At 44.4% G+C, this 19,801-nt stretch overlaps 1 protein-coding gene across 1 annotated transcript in view; it reads right to left on the reverse strand.

The window, feature by feature from the left end:
• The window catches only part of LOC141047221 (oocyte zinc finger protein XlCOF29-like), a 39,054-nt gene extending 24,054 nt beyond the window's left edge, over positions 1 to 15,000 (reverse strand). The window contains exon 1 of the mRNA XM_073542171.1: positions 14,980 to 15,000. Within this exon, the coding sequence (XP_073398272.1) occupies positions 14,980 to 15,000 (21 nt within the window). The remainder of the gene's footprint in view (positions 1 to 14,979) is intronic.
• Between the last annotated feature and the right edge of the window lie 4,801 nt (positions 15,001 to 19,801).

Raw genomic sequence — 19,801 nt, forward strand, 5'->3', positions numbered from 1 at the left:
ATTAAACTCCCCCTGCGGCAAATTGTAGAGCGAGATTAGCTTGCTGGATATTTTTGTCACATGGTGCCAGTGGTGGGATAACTAAGATAAGCCCCACTGCGCCTGTGATAGCCGTGTGCCGGCATTGTGTCACGTCCCTCCGTCCGCTGATACACCGGTGTCAGTGGTGGGATCGTGACATAGTGGTGACACAGGGTCCGCTGTCCGTCGCGTTTTGGTGGCAGCGGGACCCCCGTTAGTGTCGCCCGTAAGTAGACGAACGGCGGTGGGCTGTTCGTCACACTCCCATATACACAGTATGATGCACCCCTATACACTGTATGATGCTCCCCTATACACAGTATGATGCTCCCCTATACACAGGATGATGCTCCCCTATACACAGTATGATGCTCCCCTATACACTGTATGATGCTCCCCTATACACAGTATGATGCTCTCCTATACACAGTATGATGCTCCCCTATACACAGTATGATGCTCCCCTATACACAGTATGATGCTCCCCTATACACTGTATGATGCTCCCCTATACACTGTATGATGCTCCCATATAAACAGTATGATGCTCCCCTATACACTGTATGATGCTCCCCTATACACTGTATGATGCTCCCCTATACACAGTATGATGCTCTCCTATACACTGTATGATGCTCCCCTATACACAGTATGATGCTCCCCTATACACAGTATGATGCTCCCCTATACACTGTATGATGCTCCCCTATACACTGTATGATGCTCCCCTATACACAGTATGATGCTCCCCTATACACTGTATGATGCTCCCCTATACACAGTATGATGCTCCCCTATACACTGTATGATGCTCCCCTATACACAGTATGATGCTCCCCTATACACTGTATGATGCTCCCCTATACACTGTATGATGCTCCCCTATACACTGTATGATGCTCCCCTATACACAGTATGATGCTCCCCTATACACAGTATGATGCTCCCCTATACACTGTATGATGCTCCCCTATACACAGTATGATGCTCCCCTATACACTGTATGATGCTCCCCTATACACAGTATGATGCTCCCCTATACACTGTATGATGCTCCCCTATACACTGTATGATGCTCCCCTATACACTGTATGATGCTCCCCTATACACTGTATGATGCTCCCATATACACAGTATGATGCTCCCCTATACACAGTATGATGCTCCCCTATACACAGTATGATGCTCCCCTATACACAGTATGATGCTCCCCTATACACTGTATGATGCTCCCCTATACACAGTATGATGCTCTCCTATACACAGTATGATGCTCTCCTATAAACAGTATGATGCTCCCCTATACACAGTATGATGCTCCCCTATACACTGTATGATGCTCCCCTATACACTGTATGATGCTCCCCTATACACAGTATGATGCTTCTCTATACACTGTATGATGCTTCCCTATACACAGTATGATGCTCCCCTATACACAGTATGATGCTCTCCTATACACTGTATGATGCTCCCATATACACAGTATGATGCTCCCCTATACACTGTATGATGCTCCCCTATACACAGTATGATGCTCCCCTATACACTGTATGATGCTCCCCTATACACTGTATGATGCTCCCATATACACAGTATGATGCTCCCCTATACACTGTATGATGCTCCCCTATACACAGTATGATGCTCCCCTATACACAGTATGATGCTCCCCTATACACTGTATGATGCTCCCCTATACACAGTATGATGCTCCCCTATACACTGTATGATGATCCCCTATACACAGTATGATGCTCCGCTATACACTGTATGATGCTCCCCTATACACTGTATGATGCTCCCATATACACAGTATGATGCTCCCCTATACACTGTATGATGCTCCCCTATACACAGTATGATGCTCCCTTATGCACAGTATGATGCTCCCCTATACACTGTATGATGATCCCCTATACACAGTATGATGCTCTCCTATACACAGTATGATGCTCCCCTATGCACAGTATGATGCTCCCCTATACACAGTATGATGCTTCTCTATACACTGTATGATGCTTCCCTATACACAGTATGATGCTCCCCTATACACTGTATGATGCTCTCCTATACACTGTATGATGCTCCCCTATACACAGTATGATGCTCCCCTATACACTGTATGATGCTCCCCTATACACAGTATGATGCTTCCCTATACACAGTATGATGCTCCCCTATACACTGTATGATGCTCTCCCATACACTGTATGATGCTCCCCTATACACTGTATGATGCTCTCCTATACACTGTATGATGCTCCCCTATACACAGTATGATGCTTCTCTATACACTGTATGATGCTTCCCTATACACAGTATGATGCTCCCCTATACACTGTATGATGCTCTCCTATACACTGTATGATGCTCCCATATACACAGTATGATGCTCCCCTATACACTGTATGATGCTCCCCTATACACAGTATGATGCTTCCCTATACACAGTATGATGCTCCCCTATACACTGTATGATGCTCTCTTATACACAGTATGATGCTCCCCTATACACAGTATGATGCTCCCCTATACACTGTATGATGCTCTCTTATACACAGTATGATGCTCCCCTATACACTGTATGATGCTCCCCTATACACTGTATGATGCTCCCCTATACACAGTATGATGCTCCCCTATACACTGTATGATGCTCCCCTATACACAGTATGATGCTCCCCTATACACTGTATGATGCTCTCCTATACACTGTATGATGCTCCCCTATACACTGTATGATGCTCTCCTATACACAGTATGATGCTCCCCTATACACAGTATGATGCTTCTCTATACACTGTATGATGCTTCCCTATACACAGTATGATGCTCCCCTATGCACAGTATGATGCTCCCCTACACACTGTATGATGCTCTCCTATACACTGTATGATGCTCCCATATACACAGTATGATGCTCCCCTATACACTGTATGATGCTCCCCTATACACAGTATGATGCTCCCCTATACACAGTATGATGCTCTCCTATACACAGTATGATGCTCTCCTATAAACAGTATGATGCTCCCCTATACACAGTATGATGCTCCCCTATACACTGTATGATGCTCCCCTATACACTGTATGATGCTCCCCTATACACAGTATGATGCTTCTCTATACACTGTATGATGCTTCCCTATACACAGTATGATGCTCCCCTATACACAGTATGATGCTCTCCTATACACTGTATGATGCTCCCATATACACAGTATGATGCTCCCCTATACACTGTATGATGCTCCCCTATACACAGTATGATGCTCCCCTATACACTGTATGATGCTCCCCTATACACTGTATGATGCTCCCATATACACAGTATGATGCTCCCCTATACACTGTATGATGCTCCCCTATACACAGTATGATGCTCCCCTATACACAGTATGATGCTCCCCTATACACAGTATGATGCTCCCCTATACACTGTATGATGCTCCCCTATACACAGTATGATGCTCCCCTATACACTGTATGATGATCCCCTATACACAGTATGATGCTCCCCTATACACTGTATGATGCTCCCCTATACACTGTATGATGCTCCCATATACACAGTATGATGCTCCCCTATACACTGTATGATGCTCCCCTATACACAGTATGATGCTCCCTTATGCACAGTATGATGCTCCCCTATACACTGTATGATGATCCCCTATACACAGTATGATGCTCTCCTATACACAGTATGATGCTCCCCTATGCACAGTATGATGCTCCCCTATACACAGTATGATGCTCCCCTATACACTGTATGATGCTCTCCTATACACTGTATGATGCTCCCCTATACACAGTATGATGCTCCCCTATACACTGTATGATGCTCCCCTATACACAGTATGATGCTTCCCTATACACAGTATGATGCTCCCCTATACACTGTATGATGCTCTCCTATACACTGTATGATGCTCCCCTATACACTGTATGATGCTCTCCTATACACTGTATGATGCTCCCCTATACACAGTATGATGCTTCTCTATACACTGTATGATGCTTCCCTATACACAGTATAATGCTCCCCTATACACTGTATGATGCTCTCCTATACACTGTATGATGCTCCCATATACACAGTATGATGCTCCCCTATACACTGTATGATGCTCCCCTATACACAGTATGATGCTCCCCTATACACTGTATGATGCTCTCTTATACACAGTATGATGCTCCCCTATACACAGTATGATGCTCCCCTATACACTGTATGATGCTCTCTTATACACAGTATGATGCTCCCCTATACACTGTATGATGCTCCCCTATACACTGTATGATGCTCCCCTATACACAGTATGATGCTCCCCTATACACTGTATGATGCTCCCCTATACACAGTATGATGCTCCCCTATACACTGTATGATGCTCTCCTATACACTGTATGATGCTCCCCTATACACTGTATGATGCTCTCCTATACACAGTATGATGCTCCCCTATACACAGTATGATGCTTCTCTATACACTGTATGATGCTTCCCTATACACAGTATGATGCTCCCCTACACACTGTATGATGCTCTCCTATACACTGTATGATGCTCCCATATACACAGTATGATGCTCCCCTATACACTGTATGATGCTCCCCTATACACAGTATGATGCTCCCCTATACACAGTATGATGCTCCCCTATACACTGTATGATGCTCCCCTATACACTGTATGATGCTCCCCTATACACAGTATGATGCTTCCCTATACACAGTATGATGCTCCCCTATACACTGTATGATGCTCTCTTATACACAGTATGATGCTCCCCTATACACAGTATGATGCTCCCCTATACACTGTATGATGCTCTCTTATACACAGTATGATGCTCCCCTATACACAGTATGATGCTCCCCTATACACAGTATGATGCTCCCCTATACACTGTATGATGCTCCCCTATACACTGTATGATGCTCCCCTATACACTGTATGATGCTGCCATATACACAGTATGATGCTCCCCTATACACAGTATGATGCTCCCCTATACACAGTATGATGCTCCCCTATACACTGTATGATGCTCCCCTATACACAGTATGATGCTCCCCTATACACTGTATGATGCTCCCCTATACACTGTATGATGCTCCCATATAAACAGTATGATGCTCCCCTATACACTGTATGATGCTCCCCTATACACTGTATGATGCTCCCCTATACACTGTATGATGCTCCCCTATACACAGTATGATGCTCCCCTATACACAGTATGATGCTCCCCTATACACTGTATGATGCTCCCCTATACACTGTATGATGCTCCCATATAAACAGTATGATGCTCCCCTATACACTGTATGATGCTCCCCTATACACTGTATGATGCTCCCCTATACACTGTATGATGCTCCCCTATACACAGTATGATGCTCCCCTATACACTGTTTGATGCTCCCCTATACACTGTATGATGCTCCCCTATACACTGTATGATGCTCCCCTATACACAGTATGATGCTCCCCTATACACTGTATGATGCTCCCCTATACACAGTATGATGCTCCCCTATACACAGTATGATGCTCCCCTATACACTGTATGATGCTCCCCTATACACTGTATGATGCTCCCATATAAACAGTATGATGCTCCCCTATACACTGTATGATGCTCCCCTATACACTGTATGATGCTCCCCTATACACAGTATGATGCTCCCCTATACACAGTATGATGCTCCCCTATACACTGTATGATGCTCCCCTATACACTGTATGATGCTCCCCTATACACAGTATGATGCTCCCCTATACACTGTATGATGCTCCCCTATACACAGTATGATGCTCCCCTATACACAGTATGATGCTCCCCTATACACTGTATTATGCTCCCCTATACACTGTATGATGCTCCCTATACACTGTATTATGCTCCCCTATACACAGTATGATGCTCCCCTATACACTGTATGATGCTCCCCTATACACTGTATGATGCTCCCCTATACACTGTATGATGCTCCCCTATACACAGTATGATGCTCCCCTATACACAGTATGATGCTCCACTAAACACTGTATGATGCTCCCATATACACAGTATGATGCTCCCCTATACACTGTATGATGCTCCCCTATACACAGTATGATGCTCTCCTATACACTGTATGATGCTCCCCTATACACAGTATGATGCTCCCCTATACACAGTATGATGCTCCCCTATACACAGTATGATGCTCCCCTATACACAGTATGATGCTCCCCTATACACTGTATGATGCTCCCCTATACACAGTATGATGCTCCCCTATACACTGTATGATGCTCCCCTATACACTGTATGATGCTCCCCTATACACTGTATGATGCTCCCCTATACACAGTATGATGCTCCCCTATACACTGTATGATGCTCCCCTATACACAGTATGATGCTCCCCTATACACTGTATGATGCTCCCCTATACACTGTATGATGCTCCCCTATACACAGTATGATGCTCCCCTATACACTGTATGATGCTCCCCTATACACTGTATGATGCTCCCCTATACACAGTATGATGCTCCCCTATACACTGTATGATGCTCCCCTATACACAGTATGATGCTCCCCTATACACTGTATGATGCTCCCCTATACACTGTATGATGCTCCCCTATACACAGTATGATGCTCCCCTATACACTGTATGATGCTCCCCTATACACTGTATGATGCTCCCCTATACACTGTATGATGCTCCCATATACACAGTATGATGCTCTCCTATACACAGTATGATGCTCTCCTATAAACAGTATGATGCTCCCCTATACACAGTATGATGCTCCCCTATACACTGTATGATGCTCCCCTATACACTGTATGATGCTCCCCTATACACAGTATGATGCTTCTCTATACACTGTATGATGCTTCCCTATACACAGTATGATGCTCCCCTATACACAGTATGATGCTCTCCTATACACTGTATGATGCTCCCATATACACAGTATGATGCTCCCCTATACACTGTATGATGCTCCCCTATACACAGTATGATGCTCCCCTATACACTGTATGATGCTCCCCTATACACTGTATGATGCTCCCATATACACAGTATGATGCTCCCCTATACACTGTATGATGCTCCCCTATACACAGTATGATGCTCCCCTATACACAGTATGATGCTCCCCTATACACTGTATGATGCTCCCCTATACACAGTATGATGCTCCCCTATACACTGTATGATGATCCCCTATACACAGTATGATGCTCCCCTATACACTGTATGATGCTCCCCTATACACTGTATTATGCTCCCATATACACAGTATGATGCTCCCCTATACACTGTATGATGCTCCCCTATACACAGTATGATGCTCCCCTATGCACAGTATGATGCTCCCCTATACACTGTATGATGCTCCCCTATACACAGTATGATGCTTCCCTATACACAGTATGATGCTCCCCTATACACTGTATGATGCTCTCCTATACACTGTATGATGCTCCCCTATACACTGTATGATGCTCCCCTATACACTGTATGATGCTCCCCTATACACAGTATGATGCTTCTCTACACTGTATGATGCTTCCCTATACACAGTATGATGCTCCCCTATACACTGTATGATGCTCTCCTATACACTGTATGATGCTCCCATATACACAGTATGATGCTCCCCTATACACTGTATGATGCTCCCCTATACAAAGTATGATGCTTCCCTATACACAGTATGATGCTCCCCTATACACTGTATGATGCTCTCTTATACACAGTATGATGCTCCCCTATACACAGTATGATGCTCCCCTATACACTGTATGATGCTCTCTTATACACAGTATGATGCTCCCCTATACACTGTATGATGCTCCCCTATACACAGTATGATGCTTCCCTATACACAGTATGATGCTCCCCTATACACTGTATGATGCTCTCCTATACACTGTATGATGCTCCCCTATACACTGTATGATGCTCCCCTATACACAGTATGATGCTCCCCTATACACTGTATGATGCTCCCCTATACACAGTATGATGCTCCCCTATACACTGTATGATGCTCTCCTATACACTGTATGATGCTCCCCTATACACAGTATGATGCTCCCCTATACACAGTATGATGCTCCCCTATACACAGTATGATGCTCCCCTATACACTGTATGATGCTCCCCTATACACTGTATGATGCTCCCCTATACACAGTATGATGCTCCCCTATACACTGTATGATGCTCTCTTATACACAGTATGATGCTCTCCTATACACTGTCTGATGCTCCCCTATACACTGTATGATGCTCCCCTATACACAGTATGATGCTCCCCTATACACAGTATGATGCTCCCCTATACACAGTATGATGCTCCCCTATACACTGTATGATGCTCCCCTATACACTGTATGATGCTCCCCTATACACAGTATGATGCTCCCCTATACACTGTATGATGCTCTCTTATACACAGTATGATGCTCCCCTATACACTGTATGATGCTCTCTTATACACAGTATGATGCTCCCCTATACACAGTATGATGCTCCCCTATACACTGTATGATGCTCTCTTATACACAGTATGATGCTCCCCTATACACTGTATGATGCTCCCCTATACACAGTATGATGCTCCCCTATACACTGTATGATGCTCCCCTATACACAGTATGATGCTCCCCTATACACTGTATGATGCTCCCCTATACACTGTATGATGCTCCCCTATACACAGTATGATGCTCCCCTATACACTGTATGATGCTCCCCTATACACTGTATGATGCTCCCCTATACACAGTATGATGCTCCCCTATACACTGTATGATGCTCCCCTATACACAGTATGATGCTCCCCTATACACTGTATGATGCTCCCCTATACACAGTATGATGCTCCCCTATACACAGTATGATGCTCCCCTATACACAGTATGATGCTCCCCTATACACAGTATGATGCTCCCCTATACACTGTATGATGCTCCCCTATACACTGTATGATGCTCCCCTATACACAGTATGATGCTCCCCTATACACAGTATGATGCTCCCCTATACACTGTATGATGCTCCCCTATACACAGTATGATGCTCCCCTATACACTGTATGATGCTCCCCTATACACTGTATGATGCTCCCCTATACACTGTATGATGCTCCCCTATACACTGTATGATGCTCCCCTATACACTGTATGATGCTCCCCTATACACTGTATGATGCTCCCCTATACACAGTATGATGCTCCCCTATACACTGTATGATGCTCCCCTATACACAGTATGATGCTCCCGTATATACACAGTATGATGCTCCCCTATACACACTATGATGCTCCCCTATACACTGTATGATGCTCCCCTATACACTGTATGATGCTCCCCTATACACTGTATGATGCTCCCCTATACACTGTATGATGCTCCCCTATACACTGTATGATGCTCCCCTATACACAGTATGATGCTCCCCTATACACTGTATGATGCTCCCCTATACACAGTATGATGCTCCCGTATATACACAGTATGATGCTCCCCTATACACACTATGATGCTCCCCTATACACTGTATGATGCTCCCCTATACACTGTATGATGCTCCCCTATACACTGTATGATGCTCCCCTATACACTGTATGATGCTCCCCTATACACTGTATGATGCTCCCGTATATACACAGTATGATGCTCTCTTATACACTGTATGATGCTCCCCTATACACTGTATGATGCTCCCCTATACACTGTATGATGCTCCCCTATACACTGTATGATGCTCCCCTATACACTGTATGATGCTCCCCTATACACAGTATGATGCTCTCTTATACACAGTCTAATCCCCCCTCACTGTATATACACTGACCGCTTAGTATTCCCCAAATTGTTTGATAGCTCCAACACTGTAATCTCCACACTGTATGATGGCCCGCTAGATAGCCTCCATATAGTATAATGTGCCAGACAAGTCTCACTATAGTCCTCAGTATAGTATAATGCACTCCCCATAGGCAGACCCTATAGAATAATGCAGCCCTTTATATAATGCACCCCATAGGCAGCCTCATAAAAATAAATCCAAAACTCACCTTTCCTCCTGGTTTCTTCACTGCTGTGAGCTCCCGCACATCTCCGGACTGTAGGCTCCGAGCAGTGACGTCATTGCGACCCCCTGTCAGTGTTGGGGTTAGTGACATCAGAAGCTGATGAGAGGGGGATGATGGGAGAGGGAGCGTAATGCTCCTTCTCTCATCAATGGAGTCAGCTGAAATGGCCTCCAGCCAACACAGTTGATTTTGCAATGACAGGTGGGGACCCACTGCTGGCGCAGGGCCCTAGCGCCTGCTCAGGGGCCTCATAGCGGCCGGGTGGCAGAGCAGGGAGATCGATTCTGCCTGATCGGCCGCAGAATGTAACACTATCGGCGTGCTGTGGGTGGGTCCCCTTAGAGCGCTGGTCCCGGGGTGACCTCCCTCCCCCTTTAGCTCCCCACATTGTAGGATTAACGATAAGTCACCTGCATTACTGATACTAATATATCACACTAGTAACATGTCCATGCCACTAACAATCGCTGCATAGAAAAACACTATTCCACAGCTATTTGTCACCAAGCACTAACTGCTGCTGTGGCACTACAAGTGCCAGACTTCACTTCCCAGTAGGAGCAGCAAACACTAGTTAGGGTGTGTGCACACGATGCGGATTCTGCTGCGGATCTGCAGTGGATTTGGTCCTGCGGATCTGCAGTTTCTGCTGCGTTGTACAGTACTGTCTATGAGAAATGAAGAACACAGTGCACACGCTGAGGATTTTCTGCGGATTTAAATCTGCAGCATGTCCATTCTTTGTGCGGAATCCGCAGCGTTTTGTCACCTGCCCCATTATAGGAATCCGCAGGTGTAAAAACGCAGGGGAAATCCGCACAAAATCTGCACTAAATCCGCAGAGTAATCCACAACGTGTGCACATCCCCTAATCCTCCAGGACTCGCGGTCAGCCTGGTAACGGGTAGGTTAATAATTACACGCCAGCACAAACAGCGAGATAAGGTGATACACTGGTTTAACCCTCCCTCTGCCAGGGAGGATGCGCCGCTCTCTCTGCACAGCTCAATGCCTGCAGCCAGCAGTGCGATCTCTAGTTTGCACTTTTCCTGGTTTTCTCTCAGTCCCAAAGTGCAGTAAATTCCCAGGCCAAGACAAAGCATCGCCATATAGCGCATCAGTGACCGCTGCAAAGTGCCTGAAAACTATGTAACACGTAAGGAGAGCATCATGTAATGAATATTACACCCAAATAGCAGTAAGTTGTATGTATATATCCAAAGCAACAGATTAGACACTTCACATAGTAATTACTATAGATACTCATCAATCCCCATGCTGTGTGCAGTGTCCACTGGTCCTGGAGCAGCGGCTCCTCAGCTGTCAGGCTCCTCTCAGTCAGAAGCAATCAAGTGCAGAGCAGACAGGGAGCTCAGCTCACAGGCAGAGGCAGAGCCCCCCGCGGTCAGGCTGCTGCTGGAGATGATGACTTCTCTGCAGCAGGGAGCTTTCAAGGAGAGCGCGCTCAGCCAGGATTGAGTGAGTGACCTCCCCTCCCCCTCTCCTCTGCAGAAGAGCGGTCACATGACTCACTCCCTGCTGCAGCATGGAATTATATCTGCGCGATCTGCACGCCGATATAGTTACATAGCATAGCTCGGGTGGGCCCCATCAGAGCGCGGGGCCCGGGGCCACCACCCCCTCTGCCCCCCTGGTAGCTACACTACTGTCAATGAACGATCGTTCCCCTGCCCAAAGGGTCATATAGACATTTATTTTCAAAACTGGTTGCCCTGAGAGTAGTACCGCTCGGGAGGATCTGCTTTGCAAAGTGGAAGATCTGGTTCAGTCGCATTACCTCCCTAACTGGAGGGTCAAATGTTTGAACAAATTCCTGTCTGTCAAGTAAGATATTAAATGGGGAACACAAATGTTTAAGTATATGAATACCTTTCAGCTTCCACCAAGAAAACATTTGTGGCTCAAGGCCTGGAGGGAACATGGGGTTTTGTAATATAGCTGTCAGGGGAGAAGGGCTTGATTGTAAGTTATATTTAAACCGGACTTTCCTCCAAAGAAGCAACAAGTGGACTGTAAAAGGAGCCACATTCATTAACCCCCGTGGAAGTCGGTCTATGGTCCACATTAGGCCTGATAAAGAGAATGGTTGGGAGAGAAATGATTCCAGAATAACCCATCTCGGACTATTGGGATATGAACATGCACTTATTAATGGAGCAATCTGTGCCGACTTGTAATAAAGTGTAAAATTAGGGAGGGATAAACCCCCTTCTTTTCTGTGACGGAACATAAGTTTTTGCACAATTCTGGATTGTTTTCCGAGCCAAAGAAACTTAGACATCATAGAGTGTAAATGAGTGAACGTTCTGGCTGGTACCATAATTGGGAGGGACCTAAATAGATATAAGAAGCGAGGCAGTGACACCATTTTTAATGCATGTATTCTGCCGAGCCAGGGTAACTTTGAGGAAGCCCATCTATCCAGGTCCCTCTGGAAGTTTTGGATCAGTGGAGTGTAATTCCACCTAAACAGAGTTGACCTGTTGGCTGTTAAGTTGATACCCAGATATGTTAGATAATGTTCTTTGTGTATAAACCCAAAATGGGAGGCTATATTAGTTTGCTCTTAGGAAAATTTACAAATAATGCTTCGGATTTATCAATTTTAATCTTTAACCCTGAGATCTTCTCAAATTCGTGAAGGAGGGAAAACAAGTGAGGGAGTGTAGTGTGGGGACTTATTAATGTTAGCAGGAGATCATCCGCAAAGAGGCTGACTTTATATTGGTCTCCCATATTCTCAGGGCCCAGGATATTCTGATCTCTCCTTATTGCTTCCACAATGGGTTCCATTGCAAGTGCAAAAAGATCCGGAGATAGAGGACAGCCCTGCCTGGTACCCTCTGAATATTAATTGGAGTGGGGTGTGGTGACGGGAGTTTTACATAAGCGATAGGGCTATCATATAACAATTGGAGGCACTTTATAAGTTTAGGGGAGAATCCGACTTCTGATAGAACCGTAAAGAGATACGTCCAGGACGCCGAATCGAAAGCCCTCTCAATATCTAATGCAAGCAGGAGAAGTCGCTTTCGCTGTAGGTTAGTTGTATGAATAATATTTAACGCTCTCCTAATATTATCTGGGGCCTGTCACGCTGGTATAAAACCAACCTGACCCCGATGGATGAGGTGAGGGAGGATTTTATTGATCCTGTTAGTCACAATGGAGGTAAAGATTTTGAAGTCAATGTATAAGAGGGATATAGGTCTATAATTTGTTGTGAGATGATTAGTGTTGAGCTTTCCGATACCGCAAGTATCGGGTATCGGCCGATATTTGCCGTATCGGAATTCCGATACCGAGTACCGATACTTTTTTCGTATCGGATACCGGAATCGGAAGTCCAAAATGCAATGAGCCACTTTTGTGGCTCTGATTGGCTGCCGAAATGACGTCATCATGATGCGCTGTCTGTGCGCATCATGATGCGCCGTCAGTTCGGGCCTTCGGGGGGGGCTGTGCCGACTGTCCGGGGGTCTGTACCGGCCTGCCGGTGGTCTGTGCAGGCTCCGGTGGTCTGTGCCGGCCTGCCGGGGGGGCTGTCCCGGCCTGACGGTGGTCTGTGCAGGCCTGCCGGGGGGGCTGTGCCGGCCTGCCGGTGGTCTGTGCAGGCTCCGGGGGTCTGTGCAGGCATCGTCCGATGGGACTACAAGTTCCATCGGGCGATGCCTGCTACCATGACAGTGATTGACACATTGGCCAATGATGGGACAGTAGTAGTCCCATCATCCGGCTAATGTGTTGAATGTAAAAAAAAAAAAAAAATTTACATGCTACATACATGCTACATACATGCTACATACATACAACATGCATACTACATATACATACTACATATATACTACATGTAACATACATACTACATACATGCTACATACTGTACATACTACATACTACATACATAATACATATATACTACATGCATGCAACATACATACAACATATATACTACATGCATGCAACATGCATACTACATATATACTATATATACTACATGTAACATACATACTACATATATACTACATGCATACTACATACATACTACATACATGCAACATACATACAACATATATACTACATGCATGCAACATGCATACTATATATATACTATATATACTACATGTAACATACATACTACATATATACTACATGCATACTACATACATACTACATATATACTACATACATACTACATACATGCTACATACATGCTACATCGGAAACCCACGTCAACCAATACTCTATTACAAGCTGGCTCTTCACATCCGCGCTCAACCATCAACAGTATTCCGATTGGTCAGCATCTAAGAATTAAGAGAATATGCTCAACGAAAGAAACTTTTGATCAACAGGCCAAAGATATATATTCGAGGTTCCGAGAACGCGGTTACAGTCATAGGACTATTCGGCGGGGATATCGTAGAGCATGCAATGTCACCAGAAATGAGTTATTATATAAATCTCCTACTAGGGAGATTAATGCCAATTCATCACCTAGACTGATTACTTCATTTAACAATCAATGGGATTCTCTAAAGGGTATCTTCCAAAAACATTGGGACATACTGAAAATGGATCCCATCATTAGAAATTTTATCTCACCAGTACCGTTAGTTACAGCAAAAAGATCTCAAAATCTGCGTGATTTGTTGGTACGTAGTCACTATGAGGGATCTAGGCAAAAATCGATTGGTCAGTCTATTAAGGGTTTTTTCCCTTGTGGACTGTGCAAAGCGTGTAGAAATTTAGTTAAATGTAAGGAATTTTCTAATTTTGATGGATCCCGTTCTTTTAAGATCTTGCATCGCCTTACCTGTTCGTCCTCAGGAGTCATTTATCACGCTCAGTGTCCTTGTGGATTGATTTATGTAGGAATGACTACTCACGAGCTAAAAATTCGTGTCCGAGAGCATGTACGTGACATTGAAAAGGCAAAGAATATGGATTCCATGGACACGTTGAAGACTCTTGCGAGACATTTTAAAGTTCACCATAAATCCGACTCAAGCAAGCTGATTGTTAAAGCTATTGACCAGGTATCTTTGGGCCCTAGAGGGGGGGACATATTTAAAAGTTTATCCCAAATAGAAAGTAAGTGGATATACCGTTTACATTCCATTACCCCCTTTGGGCTAAATGAAAGTTTTGGGTTCAGTTCCTTTTTATAGTATTATATGTGGGTCCTGTGTGTAGTTGGGTTGTATGTTTCATTTCTATTCTTTCATTTTATTTTGTTTTAATATTTTATGTATTTGATTTTAGTGTATAAAGATTTCCTTCTGACCTCTCTTTTCATTGAATCATCCTCTTCAAGTGGGACGTTCTAAGTAGGGATCTCTTGAAGAATTTTCTGCATCGTTCAAGATTTTCTACTACAGTATATATAATATTATGTATATCACAGTATGGTTAAATAATTTATTCTACTAGATTGTAGCCTATTTTGAATGTATATTGTGGTATTTTGATGCTGCTTTTGTATATTTTGTCTATTTTTTCATGTATTAGTTTTGTATTGTATTACTGACTATGCAAATGTATTGATATCCTATTTATATTATATTTTGGTTCTACTAGATTTCCCTAGAGTTAATATAATATCGACATTAACTGCTCTGTGGAGTGCGCATGTCCGGCTTGTTCGGGCTCCGACCTCTGATGGGCGGACAATGGGAAAGTGGTGCGCTTGCGCGGTCGTCTTGACGACGCGCCGCCGCTTCTGGTCCGGGTCCGCCCATCCGTGGTCTCCTTCTAGGGAGTGTGACGCCAGCGGCACATGCGCCATGAAGACAGGAAGCAGTGATACGTAATGGGGTTGGATTGCATGATAAATTGGTGACGTGCATATGTTGCTAACTTGTGATTGGCCGTCCAGTATATTTAATACCCATCCACCTAGCCATTAGACACGCCTCCTGACGAAGAAGCGAAACACGCGTTGGGGCGAGTGGGAACGCCAGCGCCATTACTTATATCTTGTAAGTGTCCTTACCACATTGGTAGTATGTTTATATATCTGTTTATACACATTGCTCATAGTTGGGCTCTTTTTGCTAAGTGATCACTGAGTGGTTTTGTATATACCCACTGTGGGAAGTACTGTGAGTTCAGTAACATTTGTGCTGTTCTCTTTGGGCTATTTAGCTGTACGTAGCAAATTACATGCCACTCTCTGATCAATATGTGTAATTATTCAACATTTTTATTTATATTTGGTTAAACGGGCAATATAAATATTCAGCTATATGTATTATAGCACATGCCACCTTCTGATCAGTGTGTGTAAATGTTCAATATTTGTACTTATATTTGGTTAAATGGGCACTAGTGCAATATGGCTCCTGCTTTGGATAGCAGTCACCCTTGTGTGTAATTTTTATCCTTGTATTTTTGTATTCAATAAAAGTGTTTATTTTTGGGCAATTTATACTTATTCTTGTTGTTTATGGATTCTAATTTGAGTTTTTGCCGTTATCATTTATTGGGTTTTTGTTGTTTATACATACTACATACATACACTACATGCATGCAACATACATACTACATATATACCACATGCATGCAACATACATATATACTACATACAATACATACATATAGACATACAGTACATATAACATAGAGTACATACTCACCGTCACTTGTCACTTTGATCCCCGAAGCCATTGTCGCCTGAGGAATAAATATCAAAATAAAAAAACACCAATATACTTACCCCGATCCGCAGAAGTCCACGAGGGTCCCACGTCCATCTTGCGTGGAGAACAGCAGCATCAGCTGATGCTACCGTTCTCTACCAGCTCCAGGAATACAATGACGGAAGGTAGGTATCCTTCCGCACTGTATTCCTCCACCACTGTAAAAAAAAAGTCTCTAGTCTCACTTTATGCCATTGCTGCGTGGGAATTTCCCACGCAGCAATGGCATAAAGTGAGACTAGGGACTTTTTTTTTTTTAAAGTGGTATTTTGATATTTATTCCTCAGGCGACAATGGCTTCGGGGATCAAAGTGACAAGTGACGGTGAGTATGTACTCTATGTTATATGTACTGTATGTCTATATGTATGTATTGTACGTACTATATATGTATGTTGCATGCATGTAGTATATATGTAGTATGCATGTTGCATGCATGTGGTATATATGTATTATGTATGTTGCATGCATGTAGTGTATGTATGTAGTATGTATGTAGCATGTATGTAGTATGCATGTAGTATATATGTAGTATGTATGTTACATGTAGTATATATAGTATATATGTAGTATGTATGTTACATGTAGTATATATAGTATATATGTAGTATGCATGTTGCATGCATGTAGTATATATGTTGTATGTTGCATGCATGTAGTATATATGTATTATATATGTAGTATGTATGTAGCATGTATGTAGCATGTATGTAGTATGCATGTTGCATGTAGCATATATGTAGTATGTATGTTACATGTAGTATATATAGTATATATATAGTATGCATGTTGCATGCATGTAGTATATATGTTGTATGTATGTAGTATGTATGTAGCATGTATGTAGTATGTAGCATGCATGTAGTATGTAGCATGTATGTAGTATGTATGTTACATGTAGTATATATGTAGTATGCATGTTGTATGTATGTAGCATGTAAATTTTTTTTTTTTTTACATTCAACACATTAGCCGGATGATGGGACTACTACTGTCCCATCATTGGCTAATGTGTCAATCCCTGTCATGGTAGCAGGCATCGCCCGATGGGACTTGTAGTCCCATCGGACGATGCCTGCACAGACTACTGGAGCCTGCACAGACCACCGGCAGGCCGGCACAGCCCCCCGGCAGGCCGGCACAGCCCCCCGGAGCCTGCACAGACCACCGGCAGGCCGGCACAGCCCCCTGGAGCCTGCACAGACCACCGGCAGGCCGGCACAGCCCCCCGGCAGGCCGGCACAGACCACCGGAGCCTGCACAGACCACCGGAGCCTGCACAGACCCCCGGCAGGCCGGCACAGCCCCCCGGAGCCTGCACAGACCCCCCCGGCAGGCCGGCACAGCCCCCCGAAAGGCCCGTTCAGACCCCAGAGAGGCTGTACAAGACAAAAATAGGGTTTTTCTTATTCCGATACCGGAAGTCCCATAGACTTGAATGGGACTTCTGGTATCGGAATCGGCGATACCCGATATTTTTTTTAGATCGGCTGATACCATCCGATCCGATACTTTTAAGTATCGGACGGTATCGCACAACACTAGAGATGATCTTTCTTAGGATTAGGGATTACGGTTACATGCGCCACGTAGAGCTCAGGGGGCAGCTGTGAGCCATTTAGTAGTGAATTACAGAGGTTTTTATATGTGGTGTCAGCACATCGCTGCATTTTCTATAATATATTGCTGTAAGACCATCCGGCCCCGGGGCCTTTCCTCTTTTTAGTTTTTTGATTGTTGAAGCTATTTCCTCCTCAGAGATGTGTAAATGGAGTTGTTGTGCCGCGGACTCAGTCAGGTTAGGTAGATGTAGTGTGAGAAGGAATGACTCCAGTAGTGAGGGGGGTGATTGTGGGGCGAATACAAACTCTGGGGGTATTCATTATAAGTGCTATACATGACATCGGGGTGGGCTGAGGTCTGACCCTTAGGGTCTTTTATAGAGGAGATTATATGCAGTGACTCTCTCATTCTGAGCTTACGAGCGGCATCTTATTAGGCTTATTGGCATGGTGATAAAACGCGGCTTTACTCCAAGTTAGCGCCTCTCCGTTCTGGTGGTGAGAATGGCGTCTAATTGTCATTTCATATCTTGTATTTGTGTAGATAAGTATAGGGGTGAAGAGCGCTGATTGGCCAATTCTCACTCCTGCAGTTTCTCCTCCAGTCTGGGCTGTAATTCAGACCTTTCTTCTTCCTGTCGGCCGATAACTTAATCACAGAACCGGGAATAGATTTTCTGTGCGCGATTCACATTGCTCCAAGTGAGGCCTCCTCCGCTGTGTGAGTTTAGGGGAAATTTGTTATATCTTCTCTTATAGCGGTTACATTAGAGATTTGGGCATTTTAGCTCCTGGTGTGGAGTCGATAGCACAATCATATGCCGCCATATAGTAGACGGCCGGTAACCGGTGATAATTCCCTCATGTGTGGGGTCTATTTCCCTCCAGAGAAATCACACGTTACATTCCACACATAACACTGTGTAGAGAAGGCGGCGCGGGGTAATTGTGCCAGTAGTGAGGGGCAAATAATGGCGGGAATGTCACTGACTGAGGAGAAGGCTCCATGGAGGTCTGCACTCCGGAGATCATGTGACCCCTGACTCCTCCCCTCCTGTGACCTCATCACAGGTCCTGTGCACAGAGCAGCCATATATGTGGAGTGCGGCTCTGCAGGTTAGTGATGGGCAGTCCGGCTCTTCTGGCTCCTTTCCCCACTTTTCTCCCTCCTGTCCCTTCACTATAAAGCCTGGGCCTCATTATACAGCTGTACAGGGGTCTAATGAAGGCTTTTTAGCCCTTTCCTCAGTCTGTAGCTCCTGGGAACAGGCCCTCACTCCTGTCCCTTCACTATAAAGCCTGGGCCTCATTATACAGCTGTACAGGGGTCTAGTGAAGGCTTTTTAGCCCTTTCCTCAGACTGTAGCTCCTGGGAA

The sequence above is a fragment of the Dendrobates tinctorius genome, unplaced genomic scaffold (assembly GCF_039654945.1).
Source record: "Dendrobates tinctorius isolate UK_male_01 unplaced genomic scaffold, ASM3965494v1 ptg000126l, whole genome shotgun sequence".
NCBI classification, from domain to species: Eukaryota; Metazoa; Chordata; class Amphibia; order Anura; family Dendrobatidae; genus Dendrobates; species Dendrobates tinctorius.